This window comes from Penicillium alfredii (assembly GCF_028826965.1).
Source record: "Penicillium alfredii strain IBT 34128 chromosome Unknown utg000004l_segment0_segment0, whole genome shotgun sequence".
Lineage (NCBI taxonomy): Eukaryota > Fungi > Ascomycota > Eurotiomycetes > Eurotiales > Aspergillaceae > Penicillium > Penicillium alfredii.
Window position 1 is genome coordinate 2,296,743 of NW_026622701.1, and position 22,496 is coordinate 2,319,238.

The following is a 22,496-nucleotide window of genomic DNA, read 5'->3' on the forward strand; positions in this document are numbered from 1 at the left end:
TCATAAACCAGAGCTCGAATTACTGGCATTAGATATGGCTGTAGAAATATATAAATCAAAATAGATAAATCGATAGATATAGATTTATTCGGCAGATAGAGCTACGTATCTCTCAGTGTGGATGTCAATGGACTAGACATGATATTCCCGGTGTGTACCATCCATGATCCGGTGCGTGTCTGTGCTCCGAACCTCGGGCGCTAAGATGTTCTCTTCCCTTCCATTTCTCCATTTCCCCGTCTACCTTGTTGTTCCTCCCCCTTTGCTCTGCAACTACTTGAGTCGCTTCAGATCCGTCTCCTCTTCTTTCATTCCCAATGGCTCCCATCACTGAAGATGTCGTCTCCGGACTGAAGGACACAATTGGCAAGCTGGAGTCCCGGGTGGTCGACCTGGAGGACCGTCTTGCCAATGGCAACAAGCCTAAGACGGTGACGGAGCAGATGCGCATGATCCTCATGGGCCCTCCAGGAGCAGGTAGGCGATGGTCGCATTTTTATGCGCCCATGGTTATTAATTGAGATTCCTATTAGGCAAGGGCACGCAGGCCCCGAACATCAAGGACAAGTTCTGCGTGTGCCACCTGGTGAGTTGACCCTCGGTTCGCGTCCCACATGATTTGGTTGGCTGACAGATATCGTCTTCATCCTGGGACAGGCTACCGGAGACATGCTGCGGTCACAAGTCGCCAAGAAGACCGACCTTGGAAAGGAGGCCAAGAAGATCATGGACCAGGGTGGCCTGGTTAGCGACGAGATCATGGTCAACATGATCAAGAGCGAGCTGGAAAACAACACCGAGTGCAAGAATGGGTTCGTCGATCCCTTGAAAGCTGATCTACCTGCGCTCGACTGACTTGACATTGGATAGTTTCATTCTGGATGGTTTCCCGCGGACCGTTGCCCAGGCTGAGCGGCTGGATGACATGCTTGGAGTGCGCCAGCAGAAGCTCCAGCATGCGGTGGAGTTGCAGATCGATGACGCCCTGCTGGTTGCCCGGATCACTGGCCGTCTGGTCCACCCTGCCTCCGGCCGTTCGTACCACAAGATCTTCAACCCGCCCAAGGATGACATGAAGGACGACGTGACGGGTGAGCCGCTCATCCAGCGGTCTGACGACAACGCCGATACCCTGAAGAAGCGCTTGGCTACCTACCACGACCAGACCAGCCCCGTTGTTGGCTACTACAAGAAGACTGGTATCTGGCGGGGCATTGACGCCAGCCAGGAGCCTGGCCAGGTGTGGAAGAGCCTGCTCGGTGTTTTCCACAAAAACTAAGCGAGCCGGAGGGGGGCCGCCCTTGGAAGGTCAATTCCCTTAAAAAAAAAGCAACGAAAAGGACTTTTGGGAGGGACGAGTCGCCATTTGAGCTGTGTGATGCCCGTTTTCTTTTGTCGGGGTACCTTTTTATTATTATTTTGTCGGGATCACGCAGGAAGCATGGCGTTGTGTCCTTTGATAGATCTGGGCTGAACCCCCTCGAAGCCGCCCTGTATAGTATGTGTACTTCTTCTGGGTACCCAATACATCGTCACCGGCATGCTATGAACTGCGAAATATATCGTAGGAAATCTATTGTAGGAAACTATAGTTGGCCTCTTATATTGTACGTGCAGGATGCTTGGGATGCTATATCTACCGAGGTATATATGTTCACCAGTCACCTCTTCACAGATGCAGCGGATATTCGGTCGACTCGATCTTCTGAGGATAAGTCATGCCTCCCTGTCTGCGCACCTCATCCATCACCTCCATAATCACAATGCTCTCTTCCCATGGCAACCCCTCACTCTCCCGCTTTTGGTCCCGCAGGCAACGTGCAACCTCATCCGCCTCCCAGTACATCCCGTGGCCGTCACCGGGGAACGAACACTCGACATCCCGGACCTCGCCGCCGCCCTTCTTGGGGATGATGCGATACGAGGTCGGGCGGAATGCTCGTCCAAAAACCTGGATTTCACCCTTGGTGCCCTGAATGCGGATCGGAGGACCAGAGGTGCCCTTCTCATCCGGGTCGGTCGAGACCCGGATGCTAGTCATGGCCACACCCTGGGAGATGTGTGGGTGCGCGCCGTTCGAGGGCGTGCTGGTTGGGAAGCTCAGAAGCATGGTGGTAGCCTCGTCGGCGTCAGTCAAATGGTAAGGGGTGATTTGCGAGGTCACAGTGGGAGGCTTCCTCTGTTCTCGGGGCAGGGTGTGATAGAGCGTCTGGAAGACCCAGGTGAGGGAATATATGCCCACTAAACTCAAGTCAGTAAGTGCATTGGTTGCCCAGAATGAGGGAGGGGGAAATAACTTACAGTCCAAAAGACTGCCACCCGCCAGATCTGGGTTCACCATGCGGTGCGTTGTACCCCATTTCTCCTCGACATCATCGCCGAAGCTGGTGTCCGAGATGACGCGGAGCACCTCGCCAATCTCACCTTTCTGAATGAGCTGGCGCACCTGGACACTCAGCGGGAAGTACCGCGTCCAGACGGCCTCCATGAGAAAGAGGTTCTTCTGCTGGGCAATCTCACACAGGATTTTGGCCTGCGCTGCATTGACCGTAAATGCCTTCTCACATAGGACATGCTTGCTCGCTTCCAGTGCCAGCCTCACGTTCTGGTAGTGGTGGGAGTGTGGGGTGGCAACGTAGACGACGTCGACATTCGGGTCCGCCACGAGAGCCTCGTAGGACCCATATGCAGCACAGGGACTGGGGATGCCGGCGGCTGAGATGAATTGGTCGGCGCGGTCCTTGGCGGAGGACGAGGCAACGGCGACCACCTTGTGAGCGATGTCGGAGGCATCGCGAGTCTTGGGGTCAATGAGGAGATCGCGTACAAACACTGTCTAAAGTATGAGTTTTCGATGATTTTGTCTTGACTGATGGGTCCAAGTAGAACATACTGTCGGCAATCCAACCAGTGGCTATTCGAAGAAGTCAGCTTCATCTCAACGGGAAAAGGATTGGTTTCGTACCCATGATGCCCCAACGGATAGTGTGCGCCATGATAATCGGTGTCGGGGAATTCAACTGTGCAGGAATGGAGGAGATGTAGAGGAGAAAGGTGCGGATTTATAATGGCGTCTGGTCGTGCAGTTGGAGAAACATGGAGGGCCGGAGATGCACCGAGCGGGGGCAGAATACAAAGTCACCCAGCTACAACTAACCCCTAGGTATACATACAGTACACAAAATATACTGTACTATAGACCATATATTATATGCCGAAAGTCAAGTTGAAATTCGCTATGGACAACGCCTAGGATGAGACTCCCCCGCAATGCAACGAAAAAAGAGAAAAAGAAAAAAAAAAGAATTGAGACACGAAGGCGATATACTGTACAGTCGAGGATCACGCGGGCTCCGTCTTGACGCGCACTTTGAGTCCAGGAGATTCCGTACCCTGCGAAATATTAGCCCTGCACCCTTGGAAATCGATCAACCATATGCATACCTCAGCCTTGCGCTTGCCCAGCACCGAGTCGGGCGTGCCAGTCCGGGCTTGCGGCGTTCCACCGCGCACTGGGACTTCCTTGGTCACTTCGGCATAGCAACTGGCATGATACACCCGACTGCCAACCTTGACCGCATCCTGCCAAATCCAATCCTGCACATCTTCAGACCATGTTGACTCGAATTTCTCCTGGCAGATGGGACACGGCGTGTTGCGGAGCATGGCGTCGTTCGGGGCACGGATCCACGGCTTGGGCGGTCCTTGCTTGGACGCATTGCTATCCACTCCCACAGCTCCAGTGGCCTCGGGGTCGACAGAGCTTTGGTCATCGCCATCTTCTCGGGATTTGATCCAATCCTGTCGATCGTTAAAATCATTGAAGTAGGAAATTCAGACGGTGTAGTGCACTCACTCTTTCGTCGACATACCAGCTGCGGGTTTGGGCCCGCTTGGCAGCTTCTGCCATGCGCTGGTTGGTTTTAAAGTGCCAGTCCAAGTGCCGAGCCTTCTTTTCTTTACCTTCTTCCGTCGTGAGGAATCGGCGTCCGCAGGTTCCACATCGGTTCGGACGTGCTTCATAAAGAGAGACGATAAGAGCCATTCGAGGTCTTTTTTATACAAAGTTAGCAAGTTTTATACATCCAGCAATGGTGTTGGAACTCACATTTTCATAGATGCAGTGTTCATCGGGACTACAGATGAAACGTTGGACGGTGGAGGCGCCTGGGGATTCGGAACTGGGGGCGTAGAATGAGATTGACCCGGCATAAGGAATGGTAAGCCAGGTCCTCCGGCAACAGGTGTCCCCGGTGACGGTGCGAGAGATGGCGGCGCCGATGACGCAGGCAAGAGACCACGCGCTCTCAGGGCCGCGATTAGAGGATTTTCTGCGACTGCAGGCTGCGGTGTGGCATTGGGCTGAGGGATCTGAGGCACTTGAGGGAGGACGTTAGGAATGTGTGGTGGAGGAGTGGGCTGCTGGCGCACAGCGGTGGCTTTGATGAGCTCCGCTAGCGTGCCAGGATTGAGAAGCTGCTGTAACGGTTGCGACACGGGTTGTGCAGGCGGAGTGGAGGTGGACACGGGAGGAGCTGATACTGCTGGGCCATTCGTAGGAGGGCTATGGGTGGTGGATGCCGGCTGCGTTGCAGCCAGTGCAGAGACTTGATCACGGACAAGCTTGAATTGTTCTTGAGTGAGTTGCTGTCGCTGTAGAATACCTTGGAGATCCAGCAGGGCCTTCAAGCGCTGTTGAGAGGCCGGGTCGAAGGGACTGTTGGCGAAATCGGTTCGCGCAGAAGCGACTAACGCATCTAAGTCCCTATTGAGAGAGTCCAGATTGGCATCGGGCCGATGGGGCTGCGGGGGGGGTCTTGTGGATTGGGTTAGCACAGCACTGCCGCCGAGGCTGGCGCATAGAATCCTTACCGATGTACCAAGTCCATGTCCATTGTTCAGATATGGTTGGATTGGCGGGTGTCGGGCGATATTCTGGGGAGGCGTAGGACTATTAGTCCATCCTGTCGGGGTAGCACTTCCCCAGCCGCGATTGAGGATATCCGGCTGGCCTCGGGCCTGTTGCTGCTGCAGAGCTGCCGTGCGCGCCTTGATGAGAGCACTTTCGATATTGCGGGTGATATCGGATGGAAAGACTGGGCGAGTATCCAAGGAGCCTGGCACCGGCTCCTTCCATGTCTTGAGCATCTCGTCCAGCTTGCGGCGAGTCTGCGAATCGACCAGCGTGTACGCGTTCATGAAGGTCTGATACATGTTTCGTCCCAGGAAGAGCGTGTATGGTGTTCCCACGTTCTTGACGATCGAATCGACTACATAAAGCGCCGGCAGCTTCTGCGGGGGTGGTGTCTACAAGGTGGTCAGAGGCCATCGAGGCCTACGGCGCAAAACAGGGGAGGGGAACAGGAGAGCACGTACTGATCGAATGTGATTCTCCAAAACTCGCGAGATAGCCATAGCATTTTCGGTGTTTTCTTTGGCTATGACAGTCAGGTTGCTGATTTGGAACCTATCGTTGGTGGTTAGATCCTCCAAGGAGTTCTTGTAGTCCTCGGCGACCTCATCGGAAACCAGCCCTGACATGATGAATTCAAGACCGATTCCGGTGATTCCGTCTCTTCTTCGGTGATGATATCACCCTTGTTTTTCTCTCTCGTTTGTTTTTCTTCTTTCTTTTCTTTTGGTTCTCTTTTCTTAGTTCTTGTCCGTGTTCGCAGAGTAGAACCCTTCGTGGACAATCCACAGAAAGTGATGAGAAAACTCGAAAATTGTCAATGCTTGCTAGCTATGGCGAGACTCGAGACAACAAATGCAGACGCTCCTCAGTCCAACCCAGTAACCTGCCACCATCCACTGTGTATGTCTATCTTCCTTCACGTCCTGGATGAAACCACTAAGGGTGCAAGAGCTAAGGAAGTATGAGCACAGCAAAGGTGCTCGATGGGTGGAAACAAAAAGGCGTCTTGGAATTGAAGCAAGAAGACGATGGAGAGAAAGAGAGAGAGAGAGAGAGAGAAAGATGGAGAAGAAACACGGATACCGAGAAAGGGATTCTGCCTCGACCACGTGACCGTGACCGTGACCATGACGCCAGTCGCTCTTTAGTGGATACCGCCTCGTCCCTCTCTGACTTCTTCAACTCTCCTGGATGAATCGTCGCAATACACAATGAAGCTTTTTTTGACTATCGTGGATCTTCTTCCACTGGCACTGGCTGCCAAGGACCTGAAGTCTGTTATTATTACTTATCCCCAGGGCACACCTGATTCGGTCATGGACCAGGCCAAAGAGTCCCTGAAGGCTTCTGTACGCTGGTCATTGCTGCGCAACAAGACAGTTGTTATTGACTGATACTTTTAGGGTGGCGTCATCACTCATGAATACAGTAAGTTCTGTTTCATAGGCCGTGAAGAGACTTTGTATGCTAACCATTTGCCACGCAGATCTGATCAAGTATGGTGCCTCTCTTTGATCATTCCCTGCAGTGCCCATCTAATTATCATCTAGAGGGTTTGCCGCTGAGGCTCCCGCGAAGGCTCTTGATATTGTATCCACCCAGTCAGACGACCACAAACCCAATATCGAAGAAGATCAGACCGTGACGATCAATCGAGACTCTGTGGGTGAGGAGCACAGCTTTTAAAGTGCTATTGCAATATCTATGGGGTTTATGAATTCTATGTCGCAGCTGGTTCTGGGGTAACCCATGGCAAGCACCGGCTGAGGGCCTGGCTGCCCAGGCCGTGATACACCAAACGGGATACACAGTCTCTTGAGGAGACTTGGGCAGGGCAAAGTACTGCCATGGCGCTTGGAATTAGTTTTAGGAGGAGTTCTTGGATTGCGACTGGCGATTTGTTTCGGAGAAATTGGAAAGGGCTGCTTGGGAACTAGAGATCTAGGGGAATATTTGGTTTCGTCCAATCAATTCCATGATTTTATGTTTTGTAGTGTGTCCACAAACCAGTAAAGTAGAACTCCAAAAATGCTCCATATGTAGTGCAGTCGAGGGTGTTGAATCTCTCCAAGATCGGGACGATCCCCCCGCTAGTTTAGAGCCGGTGTTGGCCCCAAAACACACGCGTGCATCCTCAAACTCCCGCCAGCAGGGATCCCATCCTCGAATTCTCTTCCTTGTGGACATTTCTCTGTTGAATTGGCATCGGTATCCCCCCTGCTGGCATTCGATTCAGACACGTCATTCGCCAACATGGCGTCGGAACACACGGTGACCAAGGTTCTGTTGGAATGGATCAACAGCTTTTCCCTGGGCAAAACTCTCCGGGCCACCGATGAATTAACCGATGGGGTTATCTTGTGGGAGATCCTTCAGGACATCGATCCGCAGTATTTTCTCGACGAGATCCCCGAGCGCAACCCTTCCGACCACTGGGTGGCCAAGTGGCAGAACCTGAAGCACATCCACAAGCTGTTGCTCAGCTATATTCGGCACCAGAACGATGACTCCCTGCCGTCCGGCCTTGACCCGTCTCCCGATCTCGAAGCTGTCGCAGAGAAGGCCACCACCAAGGAAACCAACAAGTTACTGAAACTTCTCCTGATCGCGGCCATCAGCTCCCCCAACGCGGAAACATACGTGCAGACCCTCCAGGAATTGAGCACCTCGACCCAGGAAGGTCTCAAAGATATCATTGAGGAGGCACATAATGGTCAACACGAGCCGATGGATGCCGCCGACGAGCTCAGGGAGGACCTGTCCAAACACGATCGGCCCGTGGACCTGGAATTGCAATTCGAGGAGCGCGTGGGGAAGGTGCTTGCGGAGAACGATCGTCTTACCCACGAGAAGAAGGAACTGGAGAAGGCGCTGGAGGACTTGCATAATCGATTGGCGCGTCTTCAGGAGAACAACGATACCCTGCAGAACCGTCTTGCGTCTACCGAAGATCGGCTAGTCACATTGAAGTCTGGCAAGGGTGACCTGGGATTCAATGCGAAAGCTTTGGAGAGCAAAACCCGCCAACAGGATGATTTGATCGCGTCCCAGGAGGCGAAATTGAACGCGGCTCAAGATGAAATTGACAGCCTACGCATGACGGTTGAGTCCCTCCGAGTCAAGAACCAGCGCCACCAAAAGTTACAAGACGACTATGATGAACTTCGGACCGACAGAGATCAGCTTGCACGCAAGGCAAATGCGGCGGAGAAGTATCGCCAGAAGCTCCAAGCCAGCCAGGACTTTGAGAAAGAGAACCAGACCCTCAAGAACCAAATCAAAGACCTTCAGCAGCAGCTCAAAGATTCGGACTCGCAACAACGCTGGTCATCGGAGCAGGATGTGGAGCTGGAGGAGTATCGCAAGCTTTTGCCTCGCATTGAACAAGAGTGCAACGAAATCCAGAATCTGAAAAAGCAGCTTGAGTTCAACAATCATGCCTTGACGGAAAGACTCGAAAGCGCGGACGAGCAACATGAGAGGGACGATGCCCTGATTAGTGAGCTACGTGAACGCCTCCGGGAATTGGAAGGCTCGCCGGAAAGTCCGTCTCCTGGCTCTGAGACACCCAAGATGCAAGGCACCTTACACAAGGACTTCGAAGCGATCGGTGTCAAGGAAACTCAGCTGTATGTATTACCCACTGTGGTTTGGCAATGGCCTGGAAGGCTAATCGCGGGCAGTAAATCCGAGAATGATGAATTGAAACGAGAGATGGAATCACTGAAGGCGCCCTCAACAGCTGTATGTTTACTTTTCACTTACCAGGCGCAATCCCGATATTGATGACTACTAGCCCGGGTCCCATTCAGAAGGCTTTTCTGAAAACTTTGCCGCGTCTGTGCAGCTTGCGCGGGCCAATTCCAGCCAAAGGTGAGCCCAAGCCTGGACAACGTGCATGGCATTGCTAATGTGCCCTGCAGCGAGGAGTATTGGAAACTATATGAAAGCTACACCGGAACGCTTAAGAAGATTGCGGACGTTCAGGATCTCCTCGAAACGACAAAGAAGGAGCTGTCCGATGCACAGACTCAAAGTAAGTCTCTATCTCCAATGCCATGCCCTGAGTCATTTTGACAGAATGCTTACGATTGCAAAGTTGGCCTTGTCAACACTGAAAAAGCAGACGTGCTTCGAGAGCTTGATGAGCACAACTCGGCTGAATTGACAAAGCTCCGTGGCGAATGGGATGGCCTCTCCCAGAATGTTCATCACTTGGAGGCCGAGGTAGATGCCAGTCAGACCTTGGTGCGCGAAGTGTGCGCAGAGCGGGAGGAGCTTCGCAAGATGCTCAACAATAAGCAAAATGAAATCAGCGCCGAGGACCAAGAGGTGATGAACGAGATGCAGACGCTCCTTGGCGAGTTTGAGACCCACAACAGTGAGGGCGAAGCTCCCCAGAAATCGAGCTTCGAGCTCCTGAAACAGTGTGCGGGTGTCCTGGAGAAGAATGTGGAGCGGCTGGCTCAGCGCGCAGAGGTCAGTTTTGGTCATTGTCGTTGGTTGCTTCGTATCTGGGCATGCTAACACACCTCGCTGTGCAGTATATTCAACAGCAAAACGAGCTCATCAAGTCACTCCGAGAGCGGATGAAGAACTACGAGGAGAATTTGGATGATGGCATTCCCAAAGAACACGAGGTGAGTTGGCTACTATTTTATGGGTTGCTGTCGGCAACCACCAGACCTATGCTAACCATCGGGTCACTCGCTCAGATTGAGCTCCAGAGAATCATCGATGACCAAGCCCGCGAGCTTAGCCTCGTGGGCTCAGCCTGGTATCATCTTCAGAGCCGTTGGCAGAATAACAACATGACGGTATCTCGCTATCGCCATGGTGCCAACATGGCTGATGCACGAGGGTGGCTGGCGAAGCAGAGAAGCATGGTAGCTGGCCAGTAGGCCATTCTCCGTGAGTGTGATTCATGAGTGTATAGCTTCATATGTCCGTACTATCTGTTTTGCTGCCTTTTTTTTTTTTTTATCGTCGCTTCCTCCCTTTTTTGGTTTATATTCCCACCTGATTGCCTTTCACCCGCAATAAAGTGTTATCTGTTGTCTCTCGGATATGATTCTCATTTTTGTTTTTATCTCCCCTGTGTCCATATCAGCTTGAGCCCTTTTGGCTCCTTGATATCCTTTAATCGCAAGGGAGCAAGAAGAGTTAAACGGGGGTTTTCGTTTCTCAAGATAGACTTGTCAGATACACCAATAGATGTTTCAATTTCGAAAATATATACTGAATATTGTACTATGCACTATACATGGCTATTGACACGGCCAGGTCCTTGAGACCAATTAGACAAAAATGATACACAATATGCCAAATGTGGAAAGGGGCTAAGAGAGGGGCCGATCATGCCCATTGCCGGGGGTGTCTCAGTACATCCATGATCTCCTTTTCGCTGACCTTATCTTCCGCCAGTTCCTCTTCCTCCTGAGTGGTCTCCGTCCTCGTGCCAGAGACCGGGTCCATATAAGCCCAGCTGGCGGTGCGGGGGAGACTCATCAGGATACTCTCAATACGAGCGTTGGGAGTGCGCAGGCCGAAACTCGTACCACGGTCATACACCAGGTTGAATTCGACATAGCGACCCCTGCGCAGCTGTTGCCACTCCTTCTGAGCAGAAGTAAACGGCATGTCCTTTCGCCGCTCGATAAGGGGCACATAGGATGGAAGGAAGGAGCGTAGACCGTCCGAGACAAAAGAAAACAGAGTCTCCTGCGGGTTGGACGAAGAGCCGGCAGAAGTCTGCAGGAAATTGGCGTCCAGATCATCGAAGAAGATGCCACCGACGCCGCGGGATTCGCCTCGGTGGGGAATGTAGAAGTACTTGTCGCACCAGGCCTTGAATTTGGGATAGTATGTGGTGTCGTGACGATCACAAGCATCCTTGATGGTCTTGTGGAAGTGCTGGGCATCCTCGGGGAAGAGGTAGGTTGGAGTTAGGTCCGTGCCACCTCCGAACCACCAGTTCTTGTCCCCGTTAATGGGATCCTTGGGATCGGACGTCTCAAAGTATCGATAGTTCAGATGCACCGTGGGTGCCATGGGGTTGTGTGGGTGCAAGACCAGTGAGAGACCGGCGGCAAAGAAGTTCAGGGACTCGACGTCCGCACCCACGAAGGACTTGTGGTCGGCGCGCATCTTCTCAATGGCTGGCCGTGGCAATTCACCATAGACCACCGAGACATTAACACCGGCTTTCTCGAAGACGTTCCCATCTTGCAGCACACACGAAATCCCACCACCGCCACTAGGACGGTCCCAAGTGTCAACTCGGAATTGGTTGCCATCGATTCTGCTGAGCTCCTCAATAATCTTCTGCTGCTCATCTTTGATGAGTTTTTCCATCCGCAATCGCATCGGGGAGGACTCATTGATGGCTGAGGATCGCTTCAGGGCTTCATCCAGCTCAGCAATGGATGGGGAGTCCAATTCAGTGACTTCCTCAGTCATCTGCATCCGGGGTTAATCCACGTCGCAATGGCATTGGGGGCCAAAACATATTGAAGGGTTGATGACCTACCATTGAGTAGATAATGGCACCAATGAAAGGCACACCAATTGCAAGCCGCAAGTAAGGCCGCCAGACAGTGAACTGCGGTGCATTCTGGGGTTTCTGTGCCGTGGAAAGACCCCGGAATGGCGTGCCGGCATGGCGCCTAGCGGTACGAGACCCTCGAGCTGGCAATTGGGCCAGGGACCTCCGAAGAGGCATCAATGATCGAGAGGCCATTTTGTGTCAAAAGTATGGTGCCCGTGCTTGTACTTGGAAGGATTCTGGGGAGAGGGGGTGCAGGAAGAAGGCCAAAAGGGAATGCAGCCTCGGTCGATCCGACCCCAGATGGGTTTGCACTGTTTGTTGTCGATCAGGGGACGTGCATGCATCGTGAGGAATTTTAGATTTACCCCTGGAGGTTACAGTAAGAAAATATACTATATAAGGTATAGGTCCTGATTATAATATATAATATACTCTATATATAATATATTATTATACTAATACTAATAAAACCACAATATGCCAATATTTACGATATAATAAGAACCTAGCAATGTAGATACCTAAGGCATATACTATAGCTCATGTGACTATATATACAGTGCGCATCTGACGGTTCTGCCTGACTCACCGCCTGTTCCCGTGATGTTCGAACAGGTAACGTCAGCGGGGTTTGTCATCTCATTCCCCATCACCCCTCTTCTTCCTTCTCCATCTCTTGATTTCTCTACGTTGAGAATCTTCCTGTTTCCGCTCCCAGACTTCTATTGAGAAATCCCCTCTTCCACTGCCATCTTAACCCCCTGGAGCTCCTCTGGGGTCTTGCTGCTCCACCTGACCCGCTTCACTTATCAAACCCACCTTATCAGCCACCATGCGTTCCAAGTTCAAGGACGAGCACCCTTTCGAGAAGCGAAAGGCTGAAGCTGAGCGTATTCGTCAAAAGTACGCTGATCGCATTCCGGTAGGTCCCTATTCTCTGAAACTCTTGCATCTGTTCGTGGGGTGCGACCAAGCTCGATGCACTGGGAGACTCACCGCTTGTTCGGTCGCTAACGGGTTTCGATCGATAGGTCATCTGTGAGAAGGTCGAGAAGTCGGACATCGCTACCATCGACAAGAAGAAGTATCTGGTGCCTGCCGACCTCACCGTGGGTCAGTTCGTCTATGTGATCCGCAAGCGCATCAAGCTTTCCCCCGAGAAGGCCATCTTCATCTTCGTCGATGAGGTCCTCCCACCCACGGCGGCACTCATGAGCAGCATCTACGAAGAGCACAAGGACGAGGATGGGTTCTTGTACATCACGTATGTGGCCATTCCTTTTCCCCTTCGTATCTAAAGAGATCTATCTTCCCATGCTAATACACTGCTAGGTATTCGGGCGAGAACACGTTTGGTGACTTGTAAAGGTGGATTTGCAGCTCTCATGTCGCTCTATGCACCTTGGTTTGGTGACCTGTCTGGGTTAGTAGGGGAGGTGCTGGGTGATGAGAGGACTGTCTCCAACCTTGGGGATATGTGGTTCTTCGGTCACTCTGGCGTTCGACTCGGTGTTATGTGCATTTTTTTTCTTCCAGTGTCGCTTGACAGCCATGCTCAGTGATAGCTACAAATCGAAATATGAAGACCATCTAAGGCTATGAATATGAAGCCATAATAGAAGCCCTTCATAGTTCATATGAAAATGGGCCGGAGTTGGACACCTGCTCCGGCCGGCCCAATCAGGATTAGCGCCCGCGTGCTGTGATAAATTTTGACTGTTTTCCCCGGTTCTCTTCTGCGCCCCTGGTTTTCGGTCCTTTTTGTCTTGATTTCTTTCCTTTTCTTCTTCCCCCCCCCCCTTCTTTCACCCAAGATGTCTCCCATTGCCCAAGCCGGTGCTGGCGCCGCCTCCAAGGATGTCAAGAGAGAATCCGCGACCGCTCGTCTTCTCGGTTCCGGTAGGCGAGTCCTGCAGAATTAAAGTGATCAAAATGCTCATGTGTGACTTTCCCAGGCTCTGCTGGTATCGCCGAGCTGATGGTTTTCCACCCTGTACGACTATAATACCCTCCAGTGCCCTGGAAACCCAACACTGACATTTTCCCACACAGGTCGACACCACGGCTAAGCGGTTGATGAGCAACCAGTCCCGGGTAGGATTGGAAAGGATTGCGCCCGATGGAGTGCATTGCTGACCGAATGGCTGCCCCAGATAACTTCCGCCAGCGCTTTCAAACAAGTTGTTTTCAAAGAGTACGCCAATGCGCCGGTCGCCCGCAAGTTCACCTCTCTCTTCCCTGGCCTGGGATATGCTGCTGGTTACAAGGTTCGTGAACCCGGGACGGTACGAAAACAAAAGATCACCTACTGATGGCATTGAAAATTGAAGGTCCTTCAACGGATTTACAAGTACGGCGGTCAACCCTTTGCGCGAGACTACTTGGCCAAGCACCACGGTACCGATTTTGATAATGCATTCGGAAAGGGAACTGGCAAGGCCATTATGCATGCGACTGCTGGAAGGTGAGAAAATTTGCACTCCCTAGGTCAATCGAATGTATAGCGCTGATCCCCCCCAACCCACTCCAGTTTGATCGGCATTGGAGAGATTGTTCTGCTTCCTCTGGATGTTCTGAAGATTAAGCGCCAGACGAACCCCGAGGCCTTCCGTGGCCGTGGCCTCTTCAAAATCATCTCCGATGAGGGTATGGGACTGTACCGGGGTGCCGGCTGGACGGCCGCCCGCAACGCTCCCGGCTCATTCGCGGTATGGCACCCTCTGCAGTTTGCATCGCCAGATGAAGTCGCTAACAAGAAATCGGCAGCTTTTCGGTGGATCTGCGTTTGCCAAGGAATACATCTACGACCTGAAGGACTACAACTCAGCCAGCTGGGCGCAGAACTTCGTCGCCTCGGTCTGCGGTGCCAGCGCCTCGCTGGTCGTTTCCGCGCCCCTGGACGTGATTAAGACCCGGATCCAGAACCGCAACTTCGACAACCCGGAGTCGGGCTTCCGAATTATCTCCAACATGGCCAAGAACGAGGGTGTTACCAGCTTCTTCAAGGGCCTGACCCCCAAGTTGCTGATGACGGGTCCCAAGCTGGTGTTCAGCTTCTGGCTGGCACAGACATTGATCCCTGCCTTTGGCCAGGTTGTATAGATGCAAACGAACTTGATAATCTTGGCGTTTCCCTGGTGTCACCCCACCTCTCCTCTTTTTCTTTTCTCTCGTTTCTTGTTCGGGTGTGTGACGTTTCCTCTTGTCCAGGGAGGGCCCGATTGTGTATTTTCATAGACATGTTTATTTTGTTTCGGGGTCTAGAGGATAGTCTAAGAAGCGACGTATTTATTTCAACCGGGTCTAATGTTTCTATACAATCAAGTAAGATGCGAGCGAATCAGTTTCCCCGGACAGCATCTGGTGATGCCATCACGTGACTAGCATTATCTTGTCGAGTTGCAAGACTTCAGGTCTTCCTGCACAGAAGACAATCATGCCCGTCTATCTCATTTCTCGGTATGTTCCCTTTCCTAAGCAGCTCCAACCTGCAATTTCATCCCAAGCATCTCCTTCCAATCGCATCCCCATTCTAACGCCGTACCTCAACAGGATCGGAGACCCTCTCTTCGCCCTCACAATGGGCATCACGGCCGCCATGACCCGCATCCGCCGCGACCAACAAGAGAAGAATCCGGAGCAGGCCTCGCAGATTGGGTACGGGACTGTGGTGCAAATGGGCGGACAGCGCTTGCAGCGGTGGTGGAATGGGGATTTCCAAGGCCTTTAAGTTGAAGACGAGCTTGATTCCGGGGGTTTTCTGTCTGTCCGGGAGTTGGCGTTTACTTTTTTTTTTCTTTTTCGACACGAGGGTACCTTGGCAAGATACCGCGGGTTTGGGCATAATGGAGAAGGTGTCTTGTCTACAGTAAGTTACCGGAGTTATTAACAGCTATCTTTTTCTCCGACGCCGTATGCTGATGTCTTTCAATAGACTGGCGCCTATCGTATTATCTCCGGGTTTTGTAAATTATCTTGCATCAATCCTTTGTACGAACTTATGCATTGATAACAGCTTACGATAGCCTTTGCAATTGTGAAGAGAGAAGACCCCTAACAATGTACACCGACCTTAAGACATCCAACTGTAGAGAAGAGGGATCATGTAGACCAATACCAAGTAATTTACGACAAGAGCCAAGTCAATTAGAACATTTTGAATTGCCAGGATTTTTTTTTTATCACCCGGCCAGAGATAACCTCGTATCTATGCAGTCAATGCGCGAAAAGAAACCTCGATATCCCATTAGTTCGTAAAACAAGACGTGAAAAGGAAGCGTGAGACAGAGCGAAAGCATTTAGTCAAGCTCCTCAGGCTTCTCCTCGACCTCGTCAGCGGAGCGGGCACCGCCAGCACCGCCAGGAGCGCCACCGGGAGCGGCACCGCCGTAGGCAGCGGAGATGATGGGGTTGGCAATACTAGAGAAAATAGTCAGCATGTGTGTAGTGAAAGATGAGATGTTTTAAAGGGACACATACGCCTCGAGCTCCTTCTGCTGGGACTCGTACTCGTCCTTCTCAGCGGTCTGGTTGTTGTCGAGCCAGTTGATGATCTCCGAGATCTTGTCCTCGACCTTCTTCTTGTCGTCGTCGCTGATTTGCAGCTTGCCCTCGCCCAGGGTGTTCTTGAGCGAGTAGGCGTACGACTCGAGACCGTTCTTGGCCTGGATACGGGAAGCCTCGGCCTCGTCCTCAGCCTTATACTTCTCGGCCTCAGCCAGCATGCGCTCGATCTCTTCCTTGGAGAGACGGCCCTTGTCGTTGCTGATGGTAATCTTGTGGGTCTTGCCGGTACCCTTCTCAAGGGCGGAGACGTTCATGATACCGTTGGCATCCAGGTCGAAGGTAACCTCAATCTGGGGCACACCACGGGGAGCCGGGGGAATGCCAGTGAGCTCGAACTTGCCGAGCAGGTTGTTGTCCTTAGTACGGGCACGCTCACCCTCGAAGACCTGGATCAGGACACCGGGCTGGTTGTCGGAGTAGGTCGAGAAGGTCTCAGACTTCTTGGTGGGGATAGTGGTGTTGCGCTTGATCAGCGGGGTCATGACACCACCAGCAGTCTCGATACCGAGCGACAGCGGGGCGACGTCAAGCAGCAGGATCTCGTTGGTGGACTTAGAGGAAGTGTCACCAGACAGGATAGCGGCCTGGACAGCGGCACCATAGGCAACAGCCTCGTCAGGGTTGATGGACTTGTTGGCGTCCTTGTTGAAGAAGTCGGAGACGAGCTTCTGGATCTTGGGGATACGGGTCGAACCACCGACCAGGACAATCTCATGGACGGAAGATTTGTCGATCTTGGCGTCACGGAGGACACGCTCAACGGGCTCCATGGTGGAGCGGAAGAGGTCCTGGCAGAGCTCCTCGAAACGGGCACGGGTGATAGAGGTGTAGAAGTCAATACCCTCGAAGAGCGAGTCGATCTCAATCGAGGTCTGAGCAGCCGAGGACAGAGTGCGCTTAGCACGCTCGCAAGCAGTGCGAAGACGGCGGAGAGCACGAGCGTTGGTGGTGAGGTCCTTCTTGTGCTTGCGCTTGAATTCGTTGACAAAGTGGTTGACCAGACGGTTGTCGAAGTCCTCACCACCCAGGTGGGTGTCACCAGCAGTGGACTTGACCTCGAAGATACCCTCCTCAATAGTCAAGAGGGAAACATCGAAGGTACCACCACCCAGATCGAAGATCAGGACGTTGCGCTCGCCCTCAGTCTTCTTGTCCAGACCGTAGGCAATAGCGGCCGCAGTAGGCTCGTTGATGATACGCAGGACGTTCAGACCGGCAATGAGACCGGAGTCCTTGGTGGCCTGGCGCTGTGAGTCGTTGAAGTAGGCGGGGACAGTGACGACAGCGTTGTTGACGGTGCCACCGAGGTAGGCCTCAGCGGTCTCACGCATCTTGGTCAGGATCATGGAGGAGACTTCCTCAGGGGTGAACTGCTTGGTCTCGCCCTTGAAGTCAACCTCGATGGCGGGCTTGCCAGCCTTCTCAATGACCTTGAAAGGCCAGTGCTTCATATCAGCCTGAACCTCGGCATCCTGAAAGCGGCGACCGATAAGACGCTTGGCGTCGAAGACGGTGTTGTGGGGGTTCATGGCGACCTGGTTCTTGGCGGCATCACCGATGAGACGCTCGGTGTCGGTGAAGGCAACGAACGAGGGGGTGGTACGGTTACCCTGGTCGTTGGCAATGATTTCAATGCGGTCATCACGGAAGACACCCACACAGGAGTAGGTGGTTCCCAGATCAATACCGACGGCGGGAGCCATGGTGTGTGTGGTCAAAGAAAAGGAAATTCGTGAAGAAGAAGAGTGTAGTGTACAGGGTGGAAGAGGGGGGGAAAGAGTTATGGGATTTTGGGGTATTTGAAAGTGAGAGAAAGAAAGAAAAAGTGGGAGAGGGCACCAAAACCTGCTATATAGTGAGCGGTGTATGGCTCAGAAGCTTCTAGTAGGGGCAGCTTCTATGGGCATCCATGAGATTCCACGGGCTTCGATGCCCCAGCAACAGGCAGTTTCCACCCTTCACGAAGCGACCTGACGGTTCGAGATGGGCCCAGTGGAGTAGAGAAATGACGAATTGATTCTTCATTTATTTGTATTATTTTCAAGTTCCAATTTCTATGCAATTTTTCTTTATGAGATGTATAGTGTTGTGTGTCTTTTTTTTCTTTTTGGCGGGGCACTGCATGATGTAATTTAGTGGGATGGTGTAATTACCGGACATAATTACAATTTTCACCCGAGTCAGCCCTGGCACTGGACCCAGGTAGCCTGTTTCGTATGGTCATCAGCTGGACAGGGCGTCATCATGAATTCATCGGGTGGGACGATGATGCAGGCTTTTCTCGAGGCCTGAGGCATTCATTAAGGTATACCTTAGGCTGAATTGGCTCATAGAGATGGAGAGCCTGAGGTGTCTACCTTATTGATCGACTCTACAGGCCCAGGTGGAGATATCTGAGAAATAACAAGCAAGGGGAAAGTATCACCAGAATTGTCAGAGTGAACCTCTTACTATGAATATCGCGGGATGACCAGATCGATATTGGACTCGGTCACTATATTCCATTACGGTGATATTGTTGTCTGAGTGTGGTGAGACTGGGGTGGCCTTGTAATGATCGGATCGGTTCTGATGCCATTTGGTGATGCAAAATAAGGGCAGCTTTGGTTATCGAAGTGAAGTATGACTATAGAAGGCATAGCACGATTGTAGGCCGATCAGGTGACTACATGACTGCCTGCTATGTGAGGTGTCAAGAAGTATCTGGCAAAGAAATCAAGAAGAGAAAACCCAAGATGAGGCAGCCATTTCGATTGCTTTTGGAAACAAAGTGGACCGTCTTTCAGAGGCCATTCCAAGACATGGCGCTGCCACCGGCTACACCCACCCCCTGCAAAAGATTGTCCTCGAAGAAACGAGTCTTGCAACCCTCGAGAAGTCAGAAATCATATGAATAATAGTCCAAGAAATGGCCTGTTGGAGCTCAGCTCAAAGATGCGATAACGCCATCCGCGCTACGGGCGATCAAGCTCTTTGGCGCTCATCGAATGTAACTCTCCGGCATTAGTCGCTGCAACTGAGCTCTCATTCCGGCCCTTTATTGGTCTGTCTATATTCCAGCCATCTGTGGCAGTGGACCGTCTACGAAAAATTTCATTGTTGACGATATGGCGATGAGGGACTGGGGTCGCACGCCATCAGCTATCGGGATTTTAAAATCTCCCTCTTGGCTCGACCAGCATGGATCTCTGATCATCCATCGTACAAAATGGCCCTACTAAACGCGATCAAGAGAAGACGACGGGAAACCCAGACCCAGAGGGACGATTCGTTAGGAACGGGCGCAGGTGCAGAGAACATCACCATTCAATCAGCAAAGGAACCAAAGCTATCAGAGTCGGGCATTTTGGACGAGGGACAAGTTCCAGCTCAGGCGGAGACAACGGCTATTGAGCTCGAGAGCCACGACAATCCCGAAATCGCGGCGTTGCCTCATCAAGTGCGTCAACTGATCAACCTGAACGATGATCCAGACTTGCCGACAATCACATTCCGCTACTTCGTTCTCTCGGCCTTCTTCGTCATTCCTGGAGCTTTTCTCTCCCAGATGAGCTACTTCCGTACAACGACTGCACCTTACTCCGTCTTCTTTGTGCAGATCGCATGCCACTATGCAGGTCACTTTCTTGCACGAGTCCTCCCGGCTTGGGTAATCCGACTGCCCGGCAAGCGATATGCCTTTAATCTGAATCCAGGCCCTTGGAACATCAAAGAGCATGTGTTGGTCACTCTGACGGCGGCATCTGGAGCCACCTACAACATAGGATACACCCCAATTGTACTTTCAGAGCTTTGGTATGGTCAACGCCTCCATCCAGCGATCGGTATTTTCTTTATGCTCGCCATTGTTTGGATTGGGTATGCTTTCGCTGCCATTGCGCGGCAGATTCTACTACCGGATCCCCATTACATCTGGCCCAAGGCTCTGATGCAAACCACGTTATTTGAAACCTTTCGGAAGACAGACTCCTCGTCGCCTCTCGCACGGCGCCAGATGAAGGTGTTTTTCTTTGCACTCCTGGGCATGACTATGTGGCAATTTCTCCCGGAATATGCCTTTCCTTTTACTTCGTCACTTGCATTCCTCTGCTGGTTGGCGCCTCGAAACAAGGTGGCTAATTTTATCGGCTCTGGACTCGGAGGCATGGGCTTTCTCAATCTCTCCCTGGACTGGTCTAACATCAACTGGAATCAGTCCTCGATAATGCTCACCCCTTGGTGGACGCAGGTCATCCTCTTCCTAGCCTTTGCTTTCAATTGCTGGGTCCTTCTTCCTGCAGCAAAGTGGGGAAATATAGGCTCCTATCATCACGGTCTCATGTCCAATAGCCTTTTCATGGCCAATGGCACGCAGTATCCTGTCCTCGATGTGCTCACCCCGGATTTTCGCCTCAACGAGACAGCATATCAGGATTATGGACCGATGTACATGGGCCTGCAAAACGTATGGGCGACCTTCTTTGACTATGCCAAGCTTCCAGCCGCAGTTACCTGGATTGCAACATTCGGGTTTACCCAGGTCGCTAGCAACATCCGCAAAATCCTAGCCACTCGCAAGGCTCGTGCCTCTACGCGCGAGCAAGGGATTCATCATCAATACCACGACCGCCTCAATGTTATTCAAAGACAGTACAAAGAGATCCCATGGTGGTGGTACTTTGTTTTGTTTATTGCCGCCTTCGTCATTCTAATCACAATCCTCGCGTGCGGATACCTCTTCATTCCTGTATGGACATTATTCGTTGCGCTGGCCAGTGCCGGAATTTTTGTTATTCCATTTGCCTGGCTCTACGCCATCTCCAACTATCAGCTTGAAACCGGTTCCTTCAATGAGCTGATGTACGGCTATATGATTCATACCAAGGCCGGCGAGGGCCATCGTCACCCGTGCGGCCCTTCCGTCTACGGGTCCATCGCAGGTGATGCCTGGTATCGCGCACAGTATATGCTACAGGACCAGAAGGTTGGTCATTATATGCATATACCACCACGCACCGTGTTCTTTTCCCAGATCTTTGGCACCATCCTGGGGGTTCCGATGAACTATGCCGTCGTGCGGTGGGTCATGGACACCAAAGGCGACTACTTGACGGGCAAGAAAAACGATCCCCTCAATCAATGGACTGGTCAAAGCCTACAGTCATATAATACGATGGGTGTCCAGTATGCCGTTCTCGGTCCCAAAAGACTCTTCGCGCAAGAAGAAATGGCCGCTCTTCCCTGGTCATTCCTCGTGGGTGCAGCGATTCCTCCCATCTTGTATACTTTCCATCGAATCTTCCCCTGGCTGCGGATTGACCTGTGGAATGTCAGTATCTTTTTTGGGGGTATGGCCATGTTCTACGGTAATATCAGCACTGGCTACACGTCTGCCATCATCGGCGGGTACATTGTGATGTACTGGGCTTACCGCCACCGATTCGAGGTATGGAAGCGGTACAATTACTTGGTGGCAGCTGCTTTCGATGCAGGGTTTAATTTCAACATGCTACTCATCTTTTTCTTTTTTGGTGCAGGCAAGCAAATCTCGATGCCGCACTGGTGGGGCAATAATGCCGAGTCGGTGGAACGGTGTTTTGCTTCGGAAAGCTAAAGCAACACAGATTAACAAGATTAAGTTGTAGTTGTTTGAATTTCTTGATATCGTTCATGCAAATAGCTAGGCAGCGACCTGGTCAAGCCAAGTGAAGATCAGGGCAAGGCTTGTCACGGGGTGACCGTCCACCCCGCCAATCACATCACGGGATCGGGTCCCTTACTGGGGTTGTTTTGGTTAGAAGGTTACCTTACTTGCAGACTGGTTTAAATCCCCTCGCTCTTCTCTCTCTCTCTCTCTCTCTCCCTTTCTCTTTCCCAAATCTCCTACCCTTTGCTATTCAACCCAATTTCTTTCCACATTCTTCATCATGGGTGACCACGCGACTTTGAGCAACGACCCTGCTGCCAATGCCCCCGATGCCGCTTTCGCGGACAAGGGCAAGGGCAAGGCCCAGGACCCGACGCAGGAGCTGAGCATGGACGAGGACGAGAGCGAGTCGGAGAGTGAGAATGAGATGGTGAGTCTGCGACCGTTCTCTCAAACAACTCACTAGCCTACTCTTACTGATCATGTCGCGCATCTCTAGGCTGACAACGGTACGCGCTCCCTCGCGATCATGGCTTCGACCTCGATGGACTCGAAGACCTAAGCATACTATCTCTCCCTCTCTTTTCCTTTCTAACTGATGTACTGACTGATTTTCTCCCTGCTTCAGACGACGAGGAAGATGAGAACCTCGAGCCCATCTCCGCAAGCAACATCATCCAGGGTGGCCGACGCACCCGTGGCAAGGCCATCGATTACGCCGAGGTGGCCGAGAAGTCCAAGAGCGAGGGCGACGAGATGGAAGAGGATGACGATGACGACGACTTCGAGGCTCCCGATGACAACGACAACAACGATGATGACCAGATGCGCGACTAAGCGCG

General features: G+C 52.0%; 12 protein-coding genes across 12 annotated transcripts; 8 read left to right on the top strand and 4 right to left on the bottom strand.

Annotated features, from left to right (window-relative positions):
- Nucleotides 1–317: 317 nt before the first annotated feature.
- adk1 (adenylate kinase ADK1) lies at nucleotides 318–1,279 on the top strand (the record flags this gene model as incomplete). The annotated part of the gene is made up of 4 exons (XM_056653092.1): nucleotides 318–477; nucleotides 534–586; nucleotides 658–812; nucleotides 871–1,279. The coding sequence occupies 4 exons, from the start codon at nucleotides 318–320 to the stop codon at nucleotides 1,277–1,279; spliced, it is 777 nt and encodes a 258-aa protein (XP_056514159.1).
- A 390-nt stretch (nucleotides 1,280–1,669) lies between these two features.
- NUU61_002511 (Gfo/Idh/MocA family protein) lies at nucleotides 1,670–2,996 on the bottom strand (the record flags this gene model as incomplete). Its single annotated transcript, XM_056653093.1, has 4 exons — nucleotides 1,670–2,241; nucleotides 2,302–2,832; nucleotides 2,894–2,914; nucleotides 2,966–2,996. The coding sequence occupies 4 exons, from the start codon at nucleotides 2,994–2,996 to the stop codon at nucleotides 1,670–1,672; spliced, it is 1,155 nt and encodes a 384-aa protein (XP_056514160.1).
- A 346-nt stretch (nucleotides 2,997–3,342) lies between these two features.
- Nucleotides 3,343–5,541, bottom strand: NUU61_002512 (putative mRNA cleavage factor complex component Pcf11; the record flags this gene model as incomplete). Its single annotated transcript, XM_056653094.1, has 5 exons — nucleotides 3,343–3,393; nucleotides 3,445–3,801; nucleotides 3,857–4,052; nucleotides 4,109–5,307; nucleotides 5,377–5,541. The coding sequence occupies 5 exons, from the start codon at nucleotides 5,539–5,541 to the stop codon at nucleotides 3,343–3,345; spliced, it is 1,968 nt and encodes a 655-aa protein (XP_056514161.1).
- Nucleotides 5,542–6,126: 585 nt separating this feature from the next.
- Nucleotides 6,127–6,601, top strand: NUU61_002513 (uncharacterized protein; the record flags this gene model as incomplete). The annotated part of the gene is made up of 4 exons (XM_056653095.1): nucleotides 6,127–6,264; nucleotides 6,319–6,343; nucleotides 6,402–6,411; nucleotides 6,466–6,601. The coding sequence occupies 4 exons, from the start codon at nucleotides 6,127–6,129 to the stop codon at nucleotides 6,599–6,601; spliced, it is 309 nt and encodes a 102-aa protein (XP_056514162.1).
- Nucleotides 6,602–7,168: 567 nt separating this feature from the next.
- Nucleotides 7,169–9,816, top strand: NUU61_002514 (putative microtubule binding protein HOOK3; the record flags this gene model as incomplete). The annotated part of the gene is made up of 7 exons (XM_056653096.1): nucleotides 7,169–8,544; nucleotides 8,599–8,659; nucleotides 8,712–8,788; nucleotides 8,839–8,951; nucleotides 9,015–9,394; nucleotides 9,460–9,555; nucleotides 9,631–9,816. 7 exons carry the CDS (start codon nucleotides 7,169–7,171, stop codon nucleotides 9,814–9,816), a joined length of 2,289 nt encoding a protein of 762 aa, XP_056514163.1.
- A 454-nt stretch (nucleotides 9,817–10,270) lies between these two features.
- Nucleotides 10,271–11,654, bottom strand: hem13 (coproporphyrinogen oxidase; the record flags this gene model as incomplete). Its single annotated transcript, XM_056653097.1, has 2 exons — nucleotides 10,271–11,374; nucleotides 11,445–11,654. The coding sequence occupies 2 exons, from the start codon at nucleotides 11,652–11,654 to the stop codon at nucleotides 10,271–10,273; spliced, it is 1,314 nt and encodes a 437-aa protein (XP_056514164.1).
- A 640-nt stretch (nucleotides 11,655–12,294) lies between these two features.
- Nucleotides 12,295–12,828, top strand: NUU61_002516 (autophagy-related protein 8; the record flags this gene model as incomplete). Its single annotated transcript, XM_056653098.1, has 3 exons — nucleotides 12,295–12,384; nucleotides 12,494–12,726; nucleotides 12,795–12,828. 3 exons carry the CDS (start codon nucleotides 12,295–12,297, stop codon nucleotides 12,826–12,828), a joined length of 357 nt encoding a protein of 118 aa, XP_056514165.1.
- A 448-nt stretch (nucleotides 12,829–13,276) lies between these two features.
- Nucleotides 13,277–14,564, top strand: NUU61_002517 (putative mitochondrial GTP/GDP transporter Ggc1; the record flags this gene model as incomplete). The annotated part of the gene is made up of 7 exons (XM_056653099.1): nucleotides 13,277–13,361; nucleotides 13,418–13,455; nucleotides 13,515–13,556; nucleotides 13,616–13,747; nucleotides 13,793–13,926; nucleotides 13,993–14,170; nucleotides 14,229–14,564. The coding sequence occupies 7 exons, from the start codon at nucleotides 13,277–13,279 to the stop codon at nucleotides 14,562–14,564; spliced, it is 945 nt and encodes a 314-aa protein (XP_056514166.1).
- A 334-nt stretch (nucleotides 14,565–14,898) lies between these two features.
- NUU61_002518 (uncharacterized protein) lies at nucleotides 14,899–15,192 on the top strand (the record flags this gene model as incomplete). Its single annotated transcript, XM_056653100.1, has 2 exons — nucleotides 14,899–14,921; nucleotides 15,015–15,192. 2 exons carry the CDS (start codon nucleotides 14,899–14,901, stop codon nucleotides 15,190–15,192), a joined length of 201 nt encoding a protein of 66 aa, XP_056514167.1.
- Nucleotides 15,193–15,760: 568 nt separating this feature from the next.
- Nucleotides 15,761–17,731, bottom strand: hsp70 (molecular chaperone Hsp70; the record flags this gene model as incomplete). Its single annotated transcript, XM_056653101.1, has 2 exons — nucleotides 15,761–15,881; nucleotides 15,942–17,731. 2 exons carry the CDS (start codon nucleotides 17,729–17,731, stop codon nucleotides 15,761–15,763), a joined length of 1,911 nt encoding a protein of 636 aa, XP_056514168.1.
- A 1,505-nt stretch (nucleotides 17,732–19,236) lies between these two features.
- Nucleotides 19,237–21,621, top strand: NUU61_002520 (OPT family oligopeptide transporter; the record flags this gene model as incomplete). Its single annotated transcript, XM_056653102.1, has 1 exon — nucleotides 19,237–21,621. The coding sequence occupies one exon, from the start codon at nucleotides 19,237–19,239 to the stop codon at nucleotides 21,619–21,621; it is 2,385 nt and encodes a 794-aa protein (XP_056514169.1).
- A 313-nt stretch (nucleotides 21,622–21,934) lies between these two features.
- On the top strand, nucleotides 21,935–22,491 carry NUU61_002521 (histone H2A.Z-specific chaperone CHZ1; the record flags this gene model as incomplete). Its single annotated transcript, XM_056653103.1, has 3 exons — nucleotides 21,935–22,084; nucleotides 22,154–22,163; nucleotides 22,211–22,491. 3 exons carry the CDS (start codon nucleotides 21,935–21,937, stop codon nucleotides 22,489–22,491), a joined length of 441 nt encoding a protein of 146 aa, XP_056514170.1.
- Nucleotides 22,492–22,496: the final 5 nt, after the last annotated feature.